Source organism: Diaphorina citri, unplaced genomic scaffold (genome assembly GCF_000475195.1).
Source record: "Diaphorina citri unplaced genomic scaffold, Diaci psyllid genome assembly version 1.1 scaffold455, whole genome shotgun sequence".
Taxonomy (NCBI): Eukaryota; Metazoa; Arthropoda; class Insecta; order Hemiptera; family Psyllidae; genus Diaphorina; species Diaphorina citri.
Window position 1 is genome coordinate 307,036 of NW_007377890.1, and position 25,969 is coordinate 333,004.

At 37.7% G+C, this 25,969-nt stretch overlaps 3 protein-coding genes across 4 annotated transcripts in view; 1 reads left to right on the plus strand and 2 right to left on the minus strand.

Annotated features, from left to right (window-relative positions):
* Nucleotides 1-1,409: 1,409 nt before the first annotated feature.
* On the minus strand, nt 1,410-8,153 carry LOC103508984. Of its 2 annotated transcripts, none has more exons than XM_017443993.2 (4): nt 8,021-8,153; nt 4,098-4,263; nt 3,279-3,400; nt 1,410-2,180 (listed from the first exon to the last, which is right to left on the minus strand). In XM_017443993.2, exons 2-4 carry the CDS (start codon nt 4,165-4,167, stop codon nt 1,914-1,916), a joined length of 459 nt encoding a protein of 152 aa, XP_017299482.1. In that variant the 5' UTR covers nt 4,168-4,263; nt 8,021-8,153; the 3' UTR covers nt 1,410-1,913. The 2 variants fall into 2 exon arrangements, with proteins under 2 accessions (XP_017299482.1, XP_017299481.1); XM_017443992.2 differs by having other exon boundaries at nt 3,279-3,403.
* On the plus strand, nt 5,798-7,884 carry LOC103508999 (the record flags this gene model as incomplete). Its single annotated transcript, XM_008473591.1, has 4 exons — nt 5,798-5,848; nt 6,362-6,552; nt 6,645-7,570; nt 7,814-7,884. Coding segments are annotated over 4 exons (1,239 nt in total), but the record flags the coding sequence as incomplete, so codon positions are not given.
* Nucleotides 7,948-25,969, minus strand: part of LOC103509000 (uncharacterized protein DDB_G0283357) — a 30,084-nt gene continuing 12,062 nt past the window's right edge. The window contains exons 5-14 of the mRNA XM_017443991.2: nt 25,075-25,196; nt 23,627-23,637; nt 23,380-23,434; nt 17,136-17,194; nt 13,072-16,819; nt 10,409-10,621; nt 9,841-10,047; nt 9,178-9,444; nt 8,652-8,786; nt 7,948-8,287 (exon numbers count right to left, since the gene is read on the minus strand). Coding sequence (XP_017299480.2) covers nt 8,042-8,287; nt 8,652-8,786; nt 9,178-9,444; nt 9,841-10,047; nt 10,409-10,621; nt 13,072-16,819; nt 17,136-17,194; nt 23,380-23,434; nt 23,627-23,637; nt 25,075-25,196 — 5,063 coding nt within the window. The 3' untranslated portion in view covers nt 7,948-8,041. The remainder of the gene's footprint in view (nt 8,288-8,651; nt 8,787-9,177; nt 9,445-9,840; nt 10,048-10,408; nt 10,622-13,071; nt 16,820-17,135; nt 17,195-23,379; nt 23,435-23,626; nt 23,638-25,074; nt 25,197-25,969) is intronic.

Consider the following 25,969-nt stretch of genomic DNA (forward strand, 5'->3'; position numbering starts at 1 on the left):
CTAAGTATGTATAAAGTGACTGTAAACTTATAGAGCTAATAACCTAGAAAGTACCTAGTACATAAGATGAAAGTGATTGTAATACTAATAGCAAAAATAATAAATAATAATTATTATCTTTTATTCAAAAAGTGCCATTTCTGGAGGTTGAACCTGCAGCTTGTTCAACCATTGTAGGGAATAGTATAAGTGTATTTTCCTTTTGGGAACTTTCATAATCAGAACCGGTTCCCTTTTGAAAACTGAAATGGCACCTGTACCTAACTATAGGAAATCCAAGGTGGGACATTATCAGAATCAGTTCCAAAAGGAAAATACACCTTTTCCACTGTAAGCCCAGCCACCAACACTCAGACCATTGGAACATGTGTGGGGGAAAGAGCTGTAGGCTGCAGTCTCTCAGACACTAGTGATTTTCACTATACTATATACCTAGGTACAATGGTGGAACAAGGTACAGGTTTTTGATGCCATGACTAGATAGGCCATAGACCTTAATTATTCTAGGATCAACAAGAATTCATAAATTTCTAGCTTTTCAAAAAAGAAAGGAGTACTTAAGAAGGAATAGGTATACCTGCAGTGTAACATAAAAGGTATATAAAGGCCAAGCCAACAATGAAGAAAAAAGTACTTACTCCCTTTAATCAGCTTGTAGAAATCTGGGATCATGAAAATTTCACTTACCTCCTTTTGTGTTAGGATAAACTGGTAGTTTTTCTTGAATATTGATCAGATGATCAGTAATCAGAGTCTTGGCAGACACCACTCTCCTGAGTTGTAGACACACAGTCTGTTCCAGTCGTCCTACCCACCCTCCTGATATTGCTGATAAGCTGATTAATCCTGAAAACCTGAAATCCTGAATTAATTAAATCTCCAGGATCCAGGATCCTGTCCTGACAATCAACTTGACAAAGGGATTAAGGAATAGGGAAATAGGAATTTCCGGGTTTTTTTTTGCCAGCCTAGTTAGCTTGGCAGGTGTAAAGGGTAGATTCATATTTGTATTGTAAGCGATAGGTAGCTGGTTCGACTCCCGCCAGAAATGCGGCCCGCGGGATAAGGTTCGTTCTTGGAACGGCTGGCTTTCTCATACTCTCCCTTCTCTTTTCGATGTCGGGATGATAAGACAGTTAAGGCCGATCCCACTTATCGTTCGGAAAAAAATTGTGTCGTGCGTAAATTTCAATAATCAAGTCTATACAGTCTAGTCTCCCCATCCGTGGCACAAGCTCCGGCTTTTACGGATGGGTATACCATTTGTTAACTATTTATTTGATGAGAGAATTGTTCTGAAAAACCAATAAATGACCGGCTTTTACGGATGGGTATACCATTTGTTAACTATTTATTTGATGAGAGAATTGTTCTGAAAAACCAATAAATGGAAACTTATAAATGAACAATTAAAATAGTACAGGGTGTTTGATAAATTTTATTTTGTAAATAAAATAAATGAAAAAAATATGGCATATATGATTAAAGATCGGGACAAACGACACACACCAGCAAAAAGACCGCGTCAACATAATACGTAGGCCGAATGTGAGACGTGTGGTGCAGTGAGAAAGAAAAATAGGGCATTTGAAATTTTGAACGCGTCGGGAGTCGGGACACACCACAACTGAACCAACACCGTCATGGTCCCTATAAGTAGGGCAAGGATTTCCAACTTCCATGTGTATGTGGGCCTCACTGGCAGATACTTCGCGGGCCACGTACACAGAGGAACAGGCCCGCACCCAGGGTTTTCTTGAGGGGGGGGGGCAAATTTTGCCACCCACCCCATTGTAAAAGAGCAAAAATAAAGCCCGAGGGGCCCACCCAAGAAGGGTCTGGCGAGCCACATATGTGTCCCGCGGGCCACTAGTTGGTAATCGCTGCTATAGCGACTTGGGTACATATTGTATTCACTCTTCCTCATCGAACTGAATAACTACCATGAGTAATTCCTTGTTTAATATCCTATCGTAGCTGTCCGCCTCCGTCCGCACGGCTATCTCAACGCATGCGTACCCGCAGCCGAAAATATCTGGACTAGTATCTCGAACTTCCAGATTGATGTAACGCCCGTAGTGAATGTTGAGCTGGGGAATACATAAGGGAGTGCCATAGGCAATACCCAGACCTGCGTCCATTGCCACAGTCACGTAGGAGGACCTGCCGTCGAGGTATTCCTGTGGAACAGAACAGTGTTATTAGAAGCGCATTGATGCGTCTTTGATTAAAATAGAATATTGAAAGTTTTTTTTTACCATATCACATCACCAAAGACCTGCGTCCATTGCCACAGTCACGTAGGAGGACCTGCCGTCGAGGTATTCCTGTGGAACAGAACAGTGTTATTAGAAGCGCATTGTTGCGTCTTTGATTAAAATAGAATATTGAAAGTTTTTTTTTTTTACCATATCACATCACCAAGTCTTGGTGGCTTGCTTGTAAGATCTCTGTTTCCTAATCCAAGGGTCTCGGGTTCAATCCCCAGCTATGTCCAACTCATGAGTCCAAATAAGGACAAAACATGTGTCTTGGGCTGCTTAGTGATTTGGTCTGGTTTCGTTGTATAACTCATGTAGTGATTTAAAGGATAAATGTTAAAAAAATAATAATAATAATAATAAAAAAATATATATATAATTAAAATAGAATAAGTATTTTCAGGCTTCTTCTTCTTAGCCTTTTTCTATTTAAATAGGGTCGGCGTTTCTGGTCAGTCTCTTCCAGGCAGCCCTGTATTTATTTTTAGGCTGACTAGGTATTTTTCTCTGTGGCCGAGAAGTCAAGAGCACTGACTCTCAAACCTGGAGGTGCTAGGTTTGAATTCCGGCCCGGGACGGAAATTTTCCGGCCGAACTTTTCCGTGATGCGAAAGCGGTGCAATCTTGAGGTGCTAGGTTTGAATTCCGGCCCGGGACGGAAATTTTCCGGCCGAACTTTTCCGTGATGCGAAAGCGGTGCAATCTTAAAAAAAAAGTGATGCATCTCTGTATAAAATAGAATAAGGGAGTACTTTCAGGCCGACTAGGTATCTTTCTTTGGGCAACTTACTAACTTGGCGGGGAATCGGGGATTAATACTAGGATCAGCCACTCACTATCAGGTAAACCTGACGACAGGTATATCTCATCAGGTCTACCTGATAGGGTGTGTGCTCAACAGGTAGACCTGACAGACGGAACTTTTCAGCCGTACCTGTCAGGTCTACCTGATAGTGACTGGCTGGCCCAATATACATAGAAAAAAAGACCCCATTCAATAGCATGCCCAGATCATACCTGCAAAGATCGCAACTTTTTCCCCTTCTCATCTACAAAATCCCGGGTGAGGGCAGACTGATAATCAGGATAGTAGGCCGATGCAGACGTGTTATAAATTTGGCCGGGACCACATTCCAAATCTTCTGAAATTACATTACAAATACACAATTACATACAATAAGCTTAAAGAGAGTTAGGGCTCATTTCTGCTGTAGGTACCTAACAAACGTTTGAAAATACACAATTACATACAATAAGCTTAAAGAGAGTTAGGGCTCATTTCTGCTGTAGGTACCTAACAAACGTTTGATTTTTTTTTTTTTTTTCAAGAGGTTGGACGGAGGGAAGAGAGTAACTGAAGAGAGGAAGACAGAATAGGGGAAAGCCAGCCGTTCCGAGAACAAACATTATTCCATCAGGATACAAATTCGCCACGGGCGGAAATCGAGCCCGCGGCTTAGCGCTTACAAGGCCGACGCGCTACCAATCAAGCTAACTAGGCTGGTTAAGTTAGAGGTTATATTATCTGCTGTAGGTACTATTATTAAGGTAGGTACCTAACAGACGTTTGAAATTTTTTCAGTACGGGTGAAAGCTATCGTCCCGATATTCCGCTCCGTACCGCCCGCGACCTAGCGCTTACGAGACAGGCGTTGCTACCCTCCAAGCTAGATTCGTATAAGCTTCACCCATCTTTAGGGGCTGTTTGCCCCTACATTTAAGCCTTAGGGTGGATTGAACTACTAGTTATAAGTAGGTGATCATATAAAGTTGTACCTAATATCTTATATCTAGAACACAAGGTGTCTCTAAAAAGTTGTACGTTTCAGAGCTTACCTGATAAGTCAAATTGGGAGGCTAGTTTCACCAAGTAAAAGATCAATATGAATGCTAGTAAGTTTTCCATAATCACGCAAACAGAAGCACCAAAAGGTAAAGGTAGGTAAATCACTGATTAAGCAAGAAGATTAGAATGGTCACGTACTGCAGAAGTGTTCTAGATCTAGAAGCACAACAAACTTTGTACACGATGGAGACACATACCGTTCGATAGTGTTATTGTTTACAAATCAAATTACCTACATATATTAAGTGCTTATAAAGTAACAAAAAGAATTACCTGATTTCTATTCTAATAATGCGAAAATAATATAAAACATGGAAAATACTTACACCCTAGGTAGAACTGTATCAGGATTCCAGTCTCCAATGGATCTGCCTTCTGCCTTCCCTTGCAATTTGACTTTTCCCAAGACATGTCATATTAATTATTAGGTATTCATTAAGCCACTGACAGCCTTTAGCTAAGCTGCTCTGCTCTGATGGGCAGAGTATAATTACCAATATAAATTTGAATCTCATTATTTTTCCCGCGCACACTTTGGGGACGAATTTCTCTGGAGACACATACCGTTCGATAGTGTTATTGTTTACAAATCAAATTACCTACATATATTAAGTGCTTATAAAGTAACAAAAAGAATTACCTGATTTCTATTCTATTTCGTGCATGCTATATTTACTTTCTATCACATTAAGTATAGCGGAAAGCACTAGAAAAGGTCCACATTTCCGAATTGCGAAATAAGTGGAAATATCCATTTTAGGGTTCTTCTGAGCAGTCTGAGACCAAAAAGTGATTTCCAGGGTCTGTACGTAATACAGGGTACCTATATAAAATATCTCGATTTTGATCGATACAATTTAGTAGATATGTAGATTGTCACAAAAGATCTAACCAGGCTTCTATTCTATTTCGTGCATGCTATATTTACTTTCTATTACATTAAGTATAGCGGAAAGCACTAGAAAAGGTCCACATTTCCGAATTGGTGATTCTCATGATTTTTTTTTATTATCTCAGAAAAAACTATAAAAATTAAAAAAAATATTGAGACTAAGGGACAGTATAAGGTTTTTTTTTTTTTTTTAGTTTCGTGACGCAAAAGAAAATCGTGTGATGTTCACACCAGAGTGTCGTATCTTCAAAGTAGCAAACAATCAAATGAAATTAACATAGATCAGCAAAATTTAAAAACAAACAAATGGATGATCCTCACTCCGCTGACTTATTAATACTGTTGTGGGTATTTTGTTTAATAACTGGGCCAAACGGAAAAGCTTCCTCTAGACTCTAGAGTGTAGGAAGGTTATTTTCACTCAGTGAATATCGTCAAATAATAAATATATGAATGAATGAAAATTAAGTTTATTATTATTATTATTATTATTATTTTCTATATCATGCTGGAATATATTTCTCTATCAAAGTTTGACGGTAAAAGGATAGAAGACTTTGCTTTGCGAACTACAAAGATTTCATTGAAAATAAATAAATAAATTTGTTATGAACACACAAGCGAAATTGGATGGTAAATAAAATAAATATGTAGGTATAAACAAAATTTCGTTTTCTTCCTTCGACAATGAGGAAATAAGGCTTGTGTGTTCAAGACGATTGGGATTGGGGACATAACTTCAACCTGCATTGGCTGAAAACCAAAAAGAAGGGGAAAATCATTTGAAAGTTTTAACTCTGCACTACAAGAGCTTCATATAGGCAAGGAAGGAAATTAACAGCAGTAAAGGTGAAGCTTGGATTTTTCACACCCATATTTTTATTATTATTTATTTTTTTAAAGCAAGGGAGATTTGAGAATGGTATCCTCCCTGAAAGTCCACCAGCCAGACTAAGCTGGTCTACTAACTGTTTAAATTCCCCAAGCCAGACCATAGATTTTTTTTTTTTTAGGTTTGATAGAGGGAACATTAAGGTCATATCATCTCAAAATTAAAGAGAGAAGGAAGACAGGATAGGAGGAAGCCAGCTGTTCCAAAAACAAACAGCCATTCAGGATAATATCCACCCTGGGTCGGAATCAAACACATGGCCTAGCACTCACAAGGCAGACATACTAACTAGGCTGGCTATTAAGGTGAAAAAATCCTGCAAAGTTGTTTTGTATAAATATTCACAGGTGTACAGAATAGAACTTGACCTAACACAGTATCACACTCATAGATTCCAATACCAGAGGAATCAAGATCTCTCTTAATTTTTATTCAATCCTTGACAAATTATTTTATTTTTTCTTTCACAGGTGTACACTGTGAATGATGAATCCAATCATCTTTTAATCTATGGAGTACCTAGTATTGGTCTACTTGAGGAGGTGACAAAGCAATGTAGAAGATATGGTGACATCAAACCTGTGCAGTATGTAGACTATCCAGACAGAGACGAGTTCACAGATGTCTTTCATGTTACATACAAGAGGATACAGGCTGCCAGGTAAATAGTGTTCACTTTTCATCAGAATTGAATCAAATGAAATGGAAGGAAATATTTTGCCATCAGCCAGTAATAATTTGTTTTGTTTTCAGATTTGCCAAGAGACAGATAGATACTAAAAACTTCTTTGGCAACATTCTCCATGTATTTTATGCCCCTGAACTGGAAACATTAGCTGAAACTCGAAATAAATTGACCACCCGAAGAAAAGAAGTGTCACAAAGAATAAAGAAACTAAGGGAAGGTACAGATGAAGTGCCATGTAAAAGGAATGAAAAAGAGCAAAGTGGGAAGAATGTTGTTGAGAAAGACTATTTATCATTGAGCATGCTTGAGCCTACTTCTATTTCTCAGCCATCATGTGGTAGTCAAGAACCATATACATTAGATATGTCACATCACAACAACTCTGTAACAGCAGTACCATCCCTTTACTCGAGATCCATCAATATTGACCAACCTGAGCAGTCTTTCAGTCAGTCAGGCAATAGGAAACCATGTGCCTATACTTCAACCAATGCTAGTCATAATGTTTCTGTTGCCAACTTCTACAAAATATACAATGCTTCAGCAACAAATGAATCAACAGAACCTGCCATTCCAAAAGAAATAGTTACAAGTGAAACCCAGTTAAATTTAAATAAAATAATTAACGCCAATCCATATAAAGTAGATGCACCTTTTGTAGAAGAAAATTATTTGTTGAAATCACCTCAAAATGAGAATTCTAACAGACTACCTCCAACCAAACGAAAGTACCCTTGTAATAGTGAAGGCCAACCAAATAAAATAAATTATGTTAAAGTAGACATGAGGAATGTAACAAATCAAAGTTCTTTAGGTAGACAAGTACTAAATAGAGACTCCAGTAGTTTTGTATCAGACAATGCCAAAGTTCAAAATAGGAATGACAGACTGAAAACTCTAAGTACTACTGATGCACCTTCATGTTCTAGATCTAGTGGTACAAAATTTCAGTTTATTCCTCGTCAAATTATTCCACAGAAAAACCAATCTTGCATTTTTCGGAGTTTTGACCTCCGATTTGGATTTTCCCCAACTTTTTACATAGGAATCGACCATTTATTTATAATTTTTACCCATTTGCATTTGCTCCATTGCTATGAAGCTTACTCCCCCCTTCTCCCTGATATAGGTATTTTTGCATTAAAATTTAAAATACATTAAATAAAAATAAACTGATAATGTTTATCTTTACAAAAATTATAATTATGAAAGATGAACTACGAGTGTGTTCAAGACGATTGGGATTGGGGACATAACTTCAACCTGCATTGGCTGAAAACCAAAAAGAAGGGGAAAATCATTTGAAAGTTTCGGTAGATACCTACCAATTCAACGATACAAAAGATGTTCAAAAATTCGTTCAACAAATTTCTCATCGCATACAAAACGACCTTTGATTTGTAATAAAAGTCATCTTTCATGTAGCGACGTTCAATCTTACTTTTAGACAGGAGGCCATTTTTCAATAGAAGCTCAATATATACTTCTTCTCGAAAAAATAATTGGGGTATCCTAAGTAGTCCATGGTTATATTGCATTGGATAGAGTTCTGCTTGTCCCGCAATCGTATCATCTCCAGATTACACAAGAGGGTAGCTTGGTTGCAAAGTAGAATAGTTTTGTCTATGAACAGAACAGTCTGGGCCCAATGGGTGCTAGGCACATCGGGGGAAGTATCCAGGACATATTGGCAGTCCAGGAAATAAGTCTGTAACAGGGAAAACGTAAAACTTCCATTGTGCATGTAGTTACTTAGTATCGGAATTCAGTTTGAAGAAATCTTACATCAATATTTTAAAAGTGTTATAGTTTTTGAATCCCGGATCCTTTCCGTCTTACGTCAGTTTGATACAAGTTGGTCCTTTGCTGATATGCTGACTAAACCTACATTGAAAAGTTACAGTCCTATTCCCATATACCTACATACATACATACTTAAAACCTCCGTGGCCGAGTGGGTATCACACTAACTAGGCTTGCACGTCGGAGGTCCCGGGTTGGAAGTTTTTTCGGCTCTGTGCTAATACTTGAAACTTATGAGGTTCAACCCGAAGAATGAGCTTTAAAATCACCTTAAAATACAGCACGAAAGCGTTGACAAATCCTCCTTCTTTTGCCACCATGGCAAATTCCAAATTGAAACTGGTATCGTCAACGGAGCATGTGTTTAGATCAATGGAATGGATGAGAATAGAGTCGGTCATTACCTGAAACAAAATGAGAAAACAGTCATTCTTCAATTTTTGTAGCTCTATAATTTGGCAGCTGAGTGGTAGATCTTATTGAAAGTTTACATTTTGTACAACAAAGGTACATTATGTGATGTTGAGATTATTTTATTTTAATTATTATTATCATTATTATTATTTTGTATTTTTCTTTTATTTTTTTTTTATTATTATTTTATTTTTTATTTTATTTTATTTTTTTTTTTTTGCACCTCCGTGGACATTTTTATGCACCTCGGTAAAGGATAATTTTAAAAACCGCAAAATTTTAAAAGGAAATTATCGAAAAAACCGAGTGACGAATTATAGTGCGCAAAAGTAGAGTGTAAAAGCAACTTGAAAAGGGTATTTTGAAATTTGTTTCCCTTACCTTGTCCCCGGGAACGGGATGAAACTTGGCAATATTGGGCAGGTCCCGTTGGATCGGCTCCATATCAAACCCGTACACATCATGCCAGAAGGAATATTTGGTGGCAGCCATGGTATCATTGGCGGCCACACAATATAACTCTGCTCTGTCGGGCAGAATGAGGCCATGTGGTTTGAGGAATCTGTCGCGAGCGTACACGACAGCGTTGATCAGTGAATCAAGATACAACACGTGGCCCATCCAGTTTGAAACAATGATGTCAACGTTCTGCGGGGAGACAGTCAAATCCGTAAGAGATATGTGAATGATAGTTCCAAATTAACTCCTAATTAATGATGGTTTCCCAAATTTCTCAAATAATGATAGTGCTTATTTATACTGCTCGAACAGGACTGAAAAGTCCCTTTAATCCAAATTTCAGCTTCTCATCTGTACAGCTCTGTCCACAAATGAAAACAGTCCTCTTCCTTTTCAACTCGGAGACGTTTATCAGGTAGACAAATTTCCGATTGGAAAAGTTAAAAAGCAAGTAAATCTTTGCCGTAAACCACGGTAGTGTTTAACTTTTCAATGGGATTTCAAAACATGACTATTTTGTTAAATACGAGTAGTCATACAGTTTTGGTAAGAAAGTAATACTGAAGGTATTAAATGAATTCTCACCTCTATTCCATGGGGCAATCGGTCTATATCTTCCATTCGCCTACATATGACTGTTATGACGTCACTGCAATCATTTTCTTCCACAACCTCTTGAGTTAGCTGAGTTATAACGGAGCAGTCCACACTGATAACATGTTTAGCACCCGCCTCAGCGCAGAACAAACTCAGTAGACCCATGCCACAGCCTACTTCTAGAACAATTTTGTCCTGGAAAACATGAAATTTATACGTTCATAGGATTTCATTTGTTTGGCGGCCTATTCGAGTCCTAGGAGGTAAGTAGGAGTAGGAGACTAGCAGATACATTACTCTCACTCACCCTTAGTCGGTCACTCATTCGGATAACAACCACGTGCAATGTTGCTCAACTCAAGTGATCCATTAGGAACTGATGCATTCAACGTGTTATCGCCGCTGGCTAATTACAAACTTTTTTGAAGAGGACAACCACTAATATTTAAAACCCAATTCTTGGCGGAAGGACTATAATGGATGATGTTATTCTTGCCTCAAACAAATGACTATTAGATATTCTCACCTTTAACAAATGACTATTAGGTTTTCTCACCTTAAACAAATGGCTATTATTGATGATGCTATCGTGAAAACAACCGATGAGCTGTTTGTCCTTGTAGGTCGTCTGATGTGTTTTGATATCCGCGTACACATCTTCGAATATTTCCCGTGACGTCATATCATCAATGTCCATATTGAAAGTTCGTATAGGATAAACCAGAGGCTTCTGGGAGGGCGGCTTGTCCAGTCCCAAGCCCATGAACAACTGAAAAGTGGAAAATACATACAGATTAATAGACTGTAAAGAATGGCACTAACGTGTAATGATTGAACCGTAATTACTTTTATTTGTTTTTTTTTTCTGTTTAAAAAATATGTAAATTATAAAATAAAAATGAAATAATAAATCTTAATGATTACTATAGGTATGGGAAATTATACTTCTTACGCCTAATGTAATGAAAATAATAGATATATCTTGGACAGACATACATACAGTATGTCCCAGAAGTCCTCATATAGGTACCTTAAATTTTGAACAGCTAGGGATTTTCCCAATTGATTCTCCCTGAAGGTAGGATAGGGTCTATGATAAATTGTTTGCTGGTGTCAGAATTCATGTTCGACACCTTGGATTTAATTCCACACCAAATTTAATGCATATTTCAAAAATGAAATAAAAAAATGGAGGTTCTCCCTAAAATTTGAGAAATTACGATTCTTGTAAAAAAAAAAAAAAAAACTCAACTTCCGAGAATCGAATCAGGATTCTGACACCAACATGCTATTTTAGTCATGGTAACAATCAGAATCAAACTCACGCTACTCAAAATAAAAAGGGACACCCTTACTAGGACTTTTAGGACGTCTGTATTTATCAATTTCTGAAGTGTATTTAGGAAACGTCCCCATTTCACCTTTGTGTATGTTATAGCGGGAAAATGTATTTTCTTATAATACCTAGAAACAAATATGGTTAAATACCTTTTTTTTAAATCATGAATTAATAATAAAATAAACAAATAAGAGAAGACTTTACTTCTAGATCTAGATGATAATGATAAAATTAGTTGGAAAAAAAAAAAGTAAAAATGCTTGAAAACTTCATGGCAAATCAGCAAAAAACATGTGAATATGACATGATTTTCTATTACAACAGAAAAGAAAAAATCTCTTGTGAACATCACATAAGATATGATGATATTTAAGGGATCCACTCCGTAAACCTTTCTTTATAGAAAATAAGTTTAATTAAATTGCCAAAATACAGAAAACCGACGAGTTTGGAAGAAAAAAAACCGACCATTTGCTTTTTTAACAAGAAAGCTTTTAATTAAATTGCCAAAATACAGAAAACCGACGAGTTTGGAAGAAAAAAAACCGACCATTTGCTTTTTTAACAAGAAAGCTTTTTTTACAGGGGCCCTAAACAGGATATTTCTTTTCTACCCATCTCCCAATTTTGAATTTTTGGACAGATTCCAAGATTTTTTTCAATAAGATAAATAATAGAAAAAATGACGTCATATATAGGGAGCTTATGTATGTACTTTATAAAACAGGACTACCTATCCGTGAACCACGGTTAATTACGGTAATCTCTTAGTTTTAGTCTACAGATATGAAAGCCGTAAACAAAAACTCTTTAGCTTTAAGTCGGACAGTTATGAATGTTAGGATAAAAAAATAAAAAAAAATAACCAAAAAAGTCTACTCTGGACTTTCGCTCACGGGACCGACTCTCTTATTGCACGGGAAATGAAAACAATAATGGGATTCTAGGAATATACTAACAAAATAGAAAGTAAAAAATATAAAGAAAAAGTAATAACTTCAATTTTCTTCCTTCATTCTCAAGTCAAATTGGAGGACAATTCCGGGTTCTTCCCTTAAATGATGGACAGATTGATACCTCTGTATAGTGCATTACATTAACTTTTGGAAAATGGAGGACAATTCCGGGTTCTTCCCTTAAATGATGGACAGATTGATACCTCTGTATAGTGCATTACATTAACTTTTGGAAAAAAAAAACTAATAATGATGATAATAATAAGTAGGTACTTATCATATTCTAATAATACACTATAAAATTATCAAAAACAAGGGAAATGAAATGTCTGAGGGGACCCAGAAAAGGATATTTCCAATTTTCCACCCATTTCCCGATTTTGAAAATTTGGACTGATTGCAATACTTCCTCATTAAATAGTAGATTATATTTATAGGTTCCCTATACTTATTTAAATGGAAAGTATAAAAAAATAAAATAAAATAAAAAATCGGCATATTTTCTCAACTTTGAGTTCAAACCACATGAACCTTTCAGCATTTTTTTCATTATTATTACCTATTATTCCTTAATTTTTGGAGAATTGGAACTTTCCTAAGATACTGAATTTACTATTAATTTAGATGTCAACAAACCCAGGTGGATACCATAACTACGTCAATTGAGTAATATCATAATAACAATAAATTTGTATTAGGAAAAACATAGGTATCTCCTAATGATGATAATAATTATTTACATTAAAATCATCAATTGAATAATAATTATTTATCATCAATTAAATAATGATCATCATCAATAAAATAATGTGTCAGTCCACCAAGCTACGAAGATGTTCCTTTTCACTCTAACAAGTAGCGTGAGTGATGGGGAAAAGGGAGACATTATGTTTCATGTTCTTAGCTCGATTTGCTTGTACTCACCTGAATAGTGCTGGGTTCTCGTTCATCCAAGTTGTCATACTCTCCAGATTTTGTTTGGGATTTTTCAGTTTTGGGAGCCCCTTGTACAGTTTTAACTTTGCAGTCTTCAGTAGCTTTAGATTTTTTCAATATACTTGAAGGATTATTGGAATTGTCCGCTGTGTTAGAGACGGTAGTGACATTGCTATTTGTTGCTGAACTAGCAGTAGGTTCAGTAGTTTCATTCAAAATTTCAGGTCCTTTGAATTTTATTTTTTTATTCGATGTCTTCTTGGATTCTTCTTCACTTTGTTGCTGCTTTTGTGTTGCTTTTTTCTTTCTTTCATCAGTACTAGTGGAATCTTGTTTCTTATCAACGTTATTTGTTGAGTCCGTTTTCTTTTGTTTACTCTTATTGTTGTTATAATTGTTACTATTGTACAAGTTGTTAAACATGGGAGGACCTCCACCTCCATATTGAGGATAAGGAGTTCCACTTCCAGGGAAGAAGCAAGATCTGGGATCTATGAAATCAAAGTCATAATACCTGTGATTAGGATATCTATTGTTACCTCCTCCACCAAACTTGTTGAACTTATTTATATTTCCATCATATACAGGGACATAGTTAAAGTCTCCTCCATTGTTATGATAAGGATGTCGTTGATATTTTGAACTATTATGGAAGTTGTTAAACTTTCGTCTTTGTTGTTGTGGTTTGTTTTCTTTGCTTCCTTCATCTTTTTTATTTAATTTTATACTATCTGCACTATTTGATAGTTTGGTAGCAGTATCTTTAGCTTTATCATCCAATTTATTTTTCTCGTCATCTGTAGACTTCTCATCATTTTCCTTGGCATTAGTATTATTTTCTTCTTTTTCAATTTTGTCTTCTTCCTTATTGGGTTTCTTTGCCGGACTCAATATTTGAATGTTCTGCTGCTTATTTGTTTTCTTATTTAAATTATTGTTAGTAGACTTCGTGATTTTTTGATCTTTTGATACATTTTTGTCATCTACTTTCTTGTCATCTTTTTTGTCGCCACCAAGAGGAATGGGTAATTTTGCTATTTCATCTTTATTTTCATCAACTGGTCGTTGCATAATTTTCGTAACTTTGAATTCGTTTTTGTTCTTATCGCCATAAGATTTATTATTAAAATTTTTGAAATTTTTATTTCCTGGGTGATTTTTCATAACATTGTTTTGGAACTGATGGAAGTCGATTGTTTTAATCATGTTGTTCTGGAATTGATGATGTCTTCCAGTATCTCCACGATCACGTTGTCTTTCTCCGCCAGACTTATGACCTTTTTCATTATAATGTTGAGACATATTATTAGATTTTGCTGGAGAGCCAGGGACTACCTTGGCATTTTTCCTACCACTAACATCCTCACCTTCCTCGCTTGGATTATTGTTACTGGGTAGTTTATTGTCAGATTCAGCAGGTTTAGTCTCACTAGATGATGTTGTTGTTGTTACATTACTGGTAGCTGTTGAGGTGATTATAGAAGTCACAACGGGTGGGGAAACGTGGCTGATGGGTTTCCTTGATTTCTCACTGGAGGGCAGTACAGTAGGGGGAATGTACTGAGGCTCGTACTTGTTATGGTTGACGTAGATGTTACCTGAGGTATGAGGCACTGGAGGTTTAGCCAAGTCCTTATCTTCGTAGCTTAGATGTCGCGAATAGCCAGAATTATGCTGATAGTGAGGGGTTCTGCTATTCAAGTGTTGAAGATGGTTTGTCCCCCCTGTGATGGCTCTTTTATTACGAGATGAGTGCACACTGACATCAGGTATACCATACCTTTGAGCTGAGTTTTCATCTGTACTGTTGAAGTAAGGGTGTACTGCAGTGGGTTGCTGATGTATTCTGGTAGATAAGTCATTGGTACCGAATGAATCATTTGTCTGATAGTTGTGTTGTACAGAGTTTCCAAGGGGTGGGGTTTGGAAGTTACCAAAATCAGTAAAATGGTGTCTCTCATTCTGATACCTTTGATAATCATTAAGTGAGGCCTGTAAATTAGGGGGTTGAGGTTCAGTGTAAGCCAGTGGCATCTTGTTGGTTGTAGTATTTTCCACAGGATATCGATGTGCAGGTATCTGATGGGTATGAACTCGCATATGTGTTGGACTTATGTAGGCTGATGTGTCTGTGCCAGATGTACTATCATTGAGTTTCATGAAAGGTTTCTGAGTGGCCTGGGATGTAGGCATATCATAAGGAATATGAGATGTGTACTTGTACATAGCACTGTGGGGAGCCTGGGGTGGAGGGGCATGCAACATGTTAGGCATAGGTACATTATTCCAGTATAGCATTTTATAGTCGGAAGTGGACTGTGGTGGGGGTCCCGGCTGCATGTAATTGGTCATGTAACTATCCATTGGAATCATAGGAGCAATGTCTAGAGTGTTGCGGAACTCAAAGTGACCAATAGGATCTGCTGCTGTCTTCACATCCTTCATCAAAGAATCTTGGTATTGAGTCCCCATATAATTGGGATAGTCCACATAGGGGGGATGTTCTGAACTAGATTTTGTCTCTAGTGTAGACTTACTATCCAGGTGATTCTTCATATCCACATTGTAGGGGGGATACTTGTGAGATGTATGAGATGTAGAAGATACATTGCTAGAAGTAGCTATGCTAGTTTGAGGATATACATACGAGTTGCTAGAATAGCTAACACTTGAAGGCTGTTGCTGGTACAAGTTCTGACTGGAATATCCTGTAGTGTTACTGTTGGAGAGAGAAGACGCTTGATGCCCATAAGTATTTAAGTTAACAGAACTCTGTTGTGGAAATGAAGAGTAAGAATTAATGGTGGACGAATAAACAGAATTGTTGCTCTGTTGTTGTGAAGGTTGGGTATTGGTAATGGTATTACTGATAGAAGAATAACCATGGGTTGTGGCTGCCATGAAAGAATTTGTCGAGTAAACGCCACCATTGTTGCTACCTCCACCATTGGAAGCTACATTGTTAGCATTACCTGAGGCAGTTGTCATTGCAGCATAAGTAGGTGTTGAACTTGAAGAATATGGATAATTTGTGGTTGATGAAGGAGCATACAGTGCTTCATTTGAAAACAATTTACCGTCCCTGGTTGAGTGTTCTGGGGTTTCATTTAGAGTTGAAGCTGCATTGAATATTTGACTTCCACTATCCACAAAGTTCCTCGTTTTGCTATCGTAAGTGTTTTGATAGAGAGAACTGTCCAGTATGGAAGCTGTTGTAGTTCTACTGTCAACATCTCCATTATCTTTCAGAAGGGAATCATTACTACTAGCAGGTTTATTCATCAGCCGCTCCCTAGTCTTGTTAGTAATATTATTCACATCTAGATTCTTCCACTGGTTTCGACTTTTCTTTGCTCCTGCTGAATCCCCATCCCACATCAAGTTATTTTTAAAATCTTTATCATTATTAACTTGTTGGTTATTAGTCACTGAGATGACCTTACTACTCTCACGTTTGTGTTTCTTGTTGTGCTGCTGTGTAGAGTCTTCATTTACCTCAAAGTCTGCTTTGTAATTATTGTTGCTTGGGGGATGTTTGCCACTTCCTCGAGACATGTTTCTGCTAGAGGCTCCTCCCGCTGTATTAGAATGTCTAGTTGAACTGCCAAGACCTTTATCCTGATGATGACTGGAAGATTTCCGAGACTCCTGAGACTTGACATGGTTGGGTTTGTTGTTTCTGAAGTCTGTGTCCCTTCCTCTGCCATCATCAATCACAATGTTGAGTTCTTTGGGACTGTGGACAGAAGAAAAAAATCTAGATACATAGTTTAAAAGAAAATGATAAATAATAGGTACTTAATGACACTTTTTACATAAATAAACTAAAAATAATGATGATCTACCTATATAAATGAAATTGTAGATTTGTCTGTATATTGGTTAGAATTGTGAATTTTTTAATTATTCTTACTCCTCAAGTCTTCTTACTCCTCATCATCAGAAAAATTTTCATCTGTATGTTTCAGCTAACAAGGCAGGTTATTAAGTGCAACCATGGACTTCATAAAATAAACATTAAAATAGGTTTTGAGGTCAAAAGTTAAACTTACTCTACTTTGACAAACTTCAATTTTTTCTTCTTGGAAATCGACAGCTTCTCCACTCCTGCCTGTGATCCTGGTAAAAAGACCTTTAATTTGATATATAGGTCGACCAGGTTTGGACAAGTCCTTCTATGGGAACAGACAGACTGACAGACGGACAGACTACACAGACGACACCGAAGCGAATACAATAGTCCGTCCCTTATACCTTTTTATTACTATTGTAATAATAAAGGAAGGACGGACTAAAAAGTGCAATTAACGCGGACGCGGCTTCAACTTGTAGAGTGTGCGGTAATGTGTACGACTATCAAAATATGGCGTACGGTAATCCCTTATGACCAAGCTGGCAACACTGGCCTCTGCATTCGCTGGGATTTTTTCCTCTCTCAAACGAAAGGGATTTTTAACTTATGACCAAGCTGGCAACACTGGCCTCTGCATTCGCTGGGATTTTTTCCTCTCTCAAACGAAAGGGATTTTTAATAACTGACCATCGAAAATTTGACCCGATTACATTACTTTCCTTCCTATAGGATAAGGAAAGTAAAAAGGTAACACCTATACCCATTCCCTTTACTTCCTTGTAATAGGATGCAAATAAAATCGATTGAAATTAAATAGGAACTCGTACATGTAAAAGAATCAAGGAAATGAAATTGAAGGGACTTTTGTCTTTGGGCGCTTTCTTTTTACTTACTTCCTGCTTCTTTGAAGGCAATTGAACACAGGCTTTTCACGATTAGTTCCTGCATTCTAGCGATTGAAAGACAGCATTCCTGGCCGACTGACCAATTTTTTTGGCAGCAGTTCCAGACCTGGAGCCTGGAAGGCCAGAAGAGGTTGGTAGTTAGGTGCGATCGCTGAAGCCCACCAAAATTCTTCTGCCTTTCAACAGAAAAATCTGGTGTGAACATCATAGGACTTTCCATAAGGAACATTACGAAACCCCAAACAAATGGAAATTTTGATTACTTTTCGGATTTTGGAAAATGGTGGACAAAATTATGATAAGAGATAAAAGAAGGCTGGATGGGAAAAATCCGAGGTTTTTTCTAAGCTTACAACTTGTACAAGAGTGCTCAATTTCGGGAATAGAGGCTCCCTGATGAAAAGATACGACAAATGGGGATATTCTGGATGATGGGATTTTAGGGGGACGGATAAGAGATTTTCATTATTTTTTCATAATATTCGTACAAGAGTGCTCAATTTCGGGAATAGAGGCTCCCTGATGAAAAGATACGACAAATGGGGATATTCTGGATGATGGGATTTTAGGGGAGCGGGTAAGAGATTTTCATTATTTTTTCATAATATTTCAGGGGATTTGAATTTTAATAAGATTATACTGAGGGCACATAACGATAGCGATTAGGGGACAGTGTAGGGTGGGTGGTCCTTCTTATAGGAACACTGGACATTATTAGGGTTAGGGTAGGCAGCCCTTTTTTTCTTGGGACACCGGATATTACCTATCATTGGGGTGGTGTTGTGTCCAAACTGTTCAATGAAAAAAATAAATACATACCTAGGTAAGTTGATGAGGTAGGCAGTCTGAGTTTCCCAAGCTCTCAAAGAAGGAGGTAGGTACTAGGCCTACTAGAGTTTTAGTGTATAAATGTATTAGGTACTTACCTTATTTTTTCCTTCCAAACTATAATAAATTAACCACATAGTCATTTACATGTGTGTAGAAAGTAGAAATACACCATATCCACCTACTTACCTACCTATTTCAAGCCTTTACATCAAGTTTTTTACTTCCCTTGCAGGGGATTTGAATTTTAATAAGATTATACTGAGGGCACATAACGATAGCGATTAGGGGACAGTGTAGGGTGGGTGGTCCTTCTTGTAGGAACACTGGACATTATTAGGGTAGGCATCCCTTTTTTTTTGGGACACCGGATATTACCTATCATTGGGGTGGTTGTGTCCAAACTGTTCATTGAAAAAAATAAATACATACCTAGGTAAGTTGATGAGGTAGGCATTCTGAATTTTCCAAGGTCTCAAAGAAGGAGGTACTAGGCCTACTAGAGTTTTAGTGTATAAATGTATTACTTGTATTACTTACCTTATTTTTTCCTTCCAAATTGTAATAAAATAACCACATATTCATATACATGTGTGTAGAAAGTAGAAATACATATCCACCTACTTACCTACCTATTTCAAGCCTTTACATCAAGTTTTTTTACTTCCCTTGAAAGGAGAGAGAGAGCTAGAGAGAGAGAGAGAGAGACTTTTTTATGCACGTACATGTAAACACACTCTCTCAGGGGAAAAATATCTTAATTTTAATTTACCTTCCCTCGTTGCCATTTAAAAATTTTCACCGGGAAATTCTTAAGCATATTATAATATTTTTTAATGTACCTCCCTATCTACCTCCCTAAATATCTTTCCCACCTATACTTACCTATCTTCCCACCTATGTACCCTACCTACCTGTCGAACATGGCATACATAAGTGGAGATAGGAATTATCAAGTGTGCAAGGGTGCTTGACTTCTGCACCCCCCCCCCCCCCTCCCCTTCAGTTTGAGTATTTAAGCTAAACTGGAACTTTACCACATTAGGCCCCTGGAGAAGTGTACCTAACCATATTTAGTCTGGCCTGGTAAAGGAAACATGTTGTTGCATTCAGCTCTGTCAGGCTGAGAGTTAAGAATCCTTTAGGTACAGGCAGATTTCAGGATATTCAGTGATCATTATAGAGTTTGAACTAAATACCTGGTGTATACTTGAAAAAAAAAAAAGTTGGGCCAGCAACATATTCAACAAGTAATAAAACAGGTACAATATAAGGATGTATTTCAGATACAGGGGCTTGGGGAAAGATATTTCAATATGTAGACCACAATATACAAAAGTTACGGTGCGGCAATTCTAAAGGTACCTACTGTTGATCACGAGAAATAATTTCAATGAAAGGCGACAACCAAGTGGTAGACGCATGAGGCAAAATTGAAAGGGGAATATACCTAAAAATACATTGAAAATATTATGACTAATAGTTGATGGTCGTACCTTAGAGACTATGAATACAATCTGTGAATCACAATTCAAAAGAAATGGTCATTTTTGTAAAGAAAAACTCAAACTTTATATCCTTATCACTAGATTGATTCAGATTACGAATGTCCATTTTGAATTTTTGACGAAAAAAATCCAGAAAAAAACAATACGTCAAAATATAACCTCGAAAATCTAAAATCAGCTGATTATGGGGCCTGTTTCCGAATACGGACCGCGCCTTGACGTCACGAGGTACACAGTGCGTGACAGCGTGACCTGCGTGACAACGGGCGATATCAAATTTTTGTGTACCTATGATAAATTTGTGCCTTCAGCTGTGTTTTTTAGATTCTTGTTCAGAAGTCACGCCGATGGAAAATTCCAACAAAAAAGATCTGCATAATGGAGGAGTTGCAATTGGGAAAATATTATTAATAAAAGTCGATTCCTATAGTGAAAAAGCTGTGAAAAATCCAAATCTGAGGTCAAAACTTCGAAAAAGTAACTTTAAAAAGTCGAAAATTCAATTTTTAATTGCCGTTCTAAGGATGAAAAAAGATTGGAGAATTAATGTTGAACAGGCTTGGGAACATTACTTGAAGAAAAAAAAAATCTGTTGTGACGCAGTGGGAATGGGGTGGAAAATCTTGAAAAAGTAGACTGGAAATTTGGAAAAAATGGACTGGAAAACCGAGAAAAGTCAGGGAATTTTGTTTTTCCATTTTGGTAGACACCCTGAGTATAACAGGCATGGCCATCCTTATCAAGAGATTATTGACTTTCAATTCGGAAATTTCTCCATCAACTCCCCTAACATTTAAAAAAATACAGAGAACAGTAACACCTCATGAGTAAATAAATAAAAGGACGCCTACCGCTTTTGCCTCTTATTGAGCTAAGTGGCCGCAGATTCAATTCCCGCCCAGGTCAAAAAAAAAAAATACATTTTTAGCTGAATTCCCTTTGGGGATTCATTTCTTGGCAAAATTACAACTTCCGGTCGGGGTTCTGTTTTTTGGGTAACTAAGAAGCTATTCCTTCTCCCGCGCTCAAAGCGAGGGTAGCGGGAGCTAAAAGTAACGGTGATAATGATAACTGAAACTGATGTACCAAGTAAAGCATACTCGTAATTATTTTTTTTTAAATATTGTATTATGTCATTTTTTTTTTTTTTAAATTACGATTATAGAAAATTCTATTGACGTCCGAAGTAAATAATGATGTTATAAAGTGACAAATATTGCGTTTTCTTAATCAGTAAGTTGCCCGAGGGTTTCCATTTATTACTCGATCTTACGAGTGCAAAACCTCACGAGTGCAAAACAGGATTCTTCTATACTTACTCCTACTTGATGTAAAGTACATATATTATTAGGATTAAGGAGACGCTCTTCCGTCTATTGACACCTTTCAGACTTGATGGCTACATTGAGATCAGAGAAATATATATGAGACATGGCGTCCTCAGCCGACATTCGTTGTACTGGATTGCATACCAGGAGCCTTTGCAACAGGTCGCGGCCTTTGGCTGTCAACTTGGGTGCCACTTGGGAGAAAGACATGCTGGGATGATACATAGGGAATGGTTTGAAGTCTGGGAGAAGGTTCATACCAGGCCAGGTATCTTCAGTAGGGGTGCCAAGAAGTTTGAAGATTCGTTTGAGTTGGTCATCAACATCTGAGCCAGGGAATAGGGGGCGGCCTGCATTGGCCAGTTCTGAAAACAAACGAAAATCTCTAACACATCCTCGTCGTCACTAGAGCTGGATCCCCAGTCGATCTACGCGTATTGTAGCTTCCTTGTGCCTATCTACAATCAGACTTCACGACCCCACGATTAAGAAATTAACGATTGGATTACTCCAAAGGCAGTATTGTGGAATTATCAATTTATTATTGTAAGGCAGAAGGTACGATAAACAACGGGTATACCACTCGAGAAATAACACCTCACCCATGAAAACTACAAAGTACCTACCTATAATTGAAAAACACGGTCAAGTTTTGTCTTGGCCTCACCGAAAACTTGTTTGTTTTCCTGGTACCCAAAGCTAAGTTCACTTTGGTTAACACTGATTTAGTTGCACATATTTCTAAACAAGAAATGAAATAGGTACCTAACAGAGTAAAGCCAAACCAAACATGGTCGGTCCCTTACCAAGACTAACCAAGTTTTGGTCTGCAAAAGAAACATGGAATTTTTAAACTTAAGTTGTGCTTGGTTAAGCTTGTTCCACTCCGGTCAAACAGAAATCGACTTGTTAGCATAAACCTTTTCGTAAGTAAACCTTTACAGATTTCAGAATGGGACCCTACCTATACTATTGTTTTATTCAAGATTACCTATGTATATCGCATGTATCTAAACAAGAAATGAAATAGGTACCTAACAGAGTAAAGCCAAACCAAACATGGTCGGTCCCTTACCAAGACTAACCAAGTTTTGGTGTGCAAAAGAAACATGGAATTTTTAAACTCAAGTTGTGCTTGGTTAAGCTTGTTCCATTTCGGTCAAACAGAAATCGACTTTAGCATAAACCTTTTCGTAAGTAAACCTTTACAGCTTTCAGAACGGGACCCTAGCACCCTACCTATACTATTGTTTTATTCAAGATTATCGCACATTAAATGTTACTATTTTAATCCTAAATTCCTGTAGTATCATAGAAGCAGGTAGGTATGTAGGTACGAATAAGTTAGGTACTTTTACCTTGGCGAATCAAGTTCACTAGAGTGGACGGTAGTGTCTAATAATAGTTTCTTAACACTGATTACAATGTGGGTGTTAATGAACACGATTTTACTATCATTTTAATTATTCAGTGTTTTAAGGCTAACCCAGGATTGTACATAAATACCGATAAATCGTAAAGTTTGACGTCACGACATATGATGCTCCCGTAGGTGATGACGTCATAATTTTCAGCAATTAACCTCAGATTCCATTTCCAAATTCCAACAGTGTTGCCAGATGCATGAGGTTTGCAACAGTGTTGCCAGATATGACGTCTCTGTTTTTTTTTTTTTTTTTTTTTTTTTTTTTTTTTAATGAAAGATTTGATATTCTAAGCATTTCTTGATATTCGAAGTAGTTCTTGAGAAATGTACCCAGTCATCAAGACTTTAAAAACACCCTGTACATCCAGATTCAGCAGCCTCAATAACACATACTAAAAGCTAAAATACTCTGTTCAACAGACTTCTTTCCAAAATAAATATAACTTACTGTAGCATCAGAAACTTTGGCAGAAGCAGCAGCTTTATCATCTTTGTTCTCCATGCTGCAAACAAAAAATTCAAGTAAGTAATATTAATAAGTAAAATATTGCATTGGAGGTATACAATATATTGTAAGTAGTCTGATGTAATACCGAGGCAAAAAAAAAGGTCAAAATGTAATGGTGATGTAGAACAAGTGCCAGCCCCATCCTGAAATTTAAGCCTGCCATAGAAAACCAGGGTCTTGCCTATACCAAATGGACAACTGGAAAAAATGCAAGGTGGGCACGGTTAGCCCAGTGGTAACATGCTTGCATGCCATGCAGAAGGTGTTGGGTTTGAATCCCACCATTAACAAAAAAATTGCGTTTATTTTTGATTGCAAATATTTCAACAGGTTACTTTCTGGTGTTCTTGTCTCACCCATCTGATGAGAGGCATACAATGGGATGGGCATGCTATGACACAGACCACATGGGTCGAATATAGCAGTTTTTTCATTGCTATGAAATAAAAACAGTGGTGAAACAATCTTTTTTCTTATATATATATTAGGTTTTCCTTGCCCTTGGGATCACCTTAATTTGAAACCTACTTAGGTACATAAAAGTACGTATACATCTCCACGTTCCGTCAGTATGGCGGTATTGCGGTAACTTAGTTGCAGATTTGTCGACAACATGCCTTCAGACACACTCCATTTGTCAAGGGTCTATATAGGTTTTCCTTGCCCTTGGGATCACCTTAATTTGAAACCTACTTGGGTACATAAAAGTATATACGTATACATCTCCACGTTCCGTCAGTATTGCGGTAACTTAGTTGCAGATTTGTCTTTTCTCACAAAATTTGCAAGTTCCTTTGAGATAGAAAATTCGTAAGCGCCATTACCAAGATGGAGAGTAGGTAGGTACTACATAATTATGTACGTAACGTTTCAACCAGGCCTATGTACGGGGCAATGCGGCGCGGCGTAACATCACTAAATAGTAAATACCTAATCTAGAAAATCTAAATATGATGTAAGTAAGTAGAAGAAGTTAGTTCGGAGGATAGTACTCCTACCTTGTAAGCGCTAGGTCCCGGGTTCAATTCCTGTCCACGGTGGACTTTATCCTTAACAGATAAGGTTCCCTCCGGAACGGCTGGCTTTCTCCTATCCTGCCCTCCTTACTTCCATTTCGGGATGATACCTCTATCAAACCTCCTAAAAAAAATCGAATGTAGGTAGTTTTTTAAATAGGTTTGATAGAGGGAATTGTAACTGCTAAGGTCACATCGTTCCGAAATCGAAGAGAGAAGGAAGACAAGATAGGAGAAAGCCAGTTGTTCCGAGAAAGAACATTATCCGTTCAGGATAAAATCCGCCCCAGGCGGGAATCGAGCCCGCGGCCTAGCGCTTACAAGGCAGACGATGTAGGTAGTTTTTTAAATAGGTTTGATAGAGGGAATTGTAACTGCTAAGGTCACATCGTTCCGAAATCGAAGAGAGAAGGAAGACAGGATAGGAGAAAGCCAGTTGTTCCGAGAAAGAACATTATCCGTTCAGGATAAAATCCGCCCCGGGCGGGAATCGAGCCCGCGGCCTAGCGCTTACAAGGCAGACAAGCTACCAACCAAGAGCAAAAAAAAAATCTGACCCAGCTAGGTTTCGATCCCACTACCTCCAGTCTGTGAGTCAGAACTCACGACCTCTACTCACCCTATCGACAGCTTTCTTCACATTCTCAGGGTTATGTGCTGTCACATACGCATGCAGGGGTTCATTCTCTCCAGGCAGTGGTTGTCCGTCCTTACGTCCCACTTTGCCTTCCTTCACTGAACCTTTGCCTGATGTAAGTTAGGTAGGTACATTCTACTATACCTCTAAAAGTAGTTGTGTAACGTTGACTTTGCTTAGGAGAGGAACGGTGGTCTTTTCAAAACTTCTCACTCGATTAAACTCATCAAAATCGCCAAACGTGATAACAGACAAAGCTTGCAGGAGAGCCTGGATCGTTTGACGAATTTTTTGCATGTCTCCTTCTCTTTTATCAAAATCGATCAATCTGGAAACCAGAGGGGAGAGTTTGCTTAAAATTGCGAAATTTAGGGTTGCCTTTACTCGTATATTAAGGTGTGTCCACACACAGTCCACGGCCGTCGATCGATGTGACTTTATTGTGGATCGACATCGATCGATTGACCGACGGGTGGTCGACTATGTTTGAACGTACCTTTACGCAGAGGGGAGAGTTTGCTTAAAATTGCGAAATTTAGGGTTGCCTTTACTCGTATATTAAGGTGTGTCCACACACAGTCCACGGCCGTCCATCGATGTGACTTTATTGTGGATCGACATCGATCGATTGACCGACGGGTGGTCGACTATGTTTGAACGTACCTTTACTTTTACTTTGAGAAAATACTACTCACATACATACAAATGCCGAGTAGCTGGAGACTTGGTCTAATAAACTGAGCGATATCTCTCCCTTAAACTATAGTAATCTGCAGTACCTACATTAGTTCGTCTTACTTCGAATAGTTTAAAGCGAGCACTCTCTTCCAAAACCTTTGCCACGAATTATGATCTTCGCGCCCGTGTCCTTTTCCAT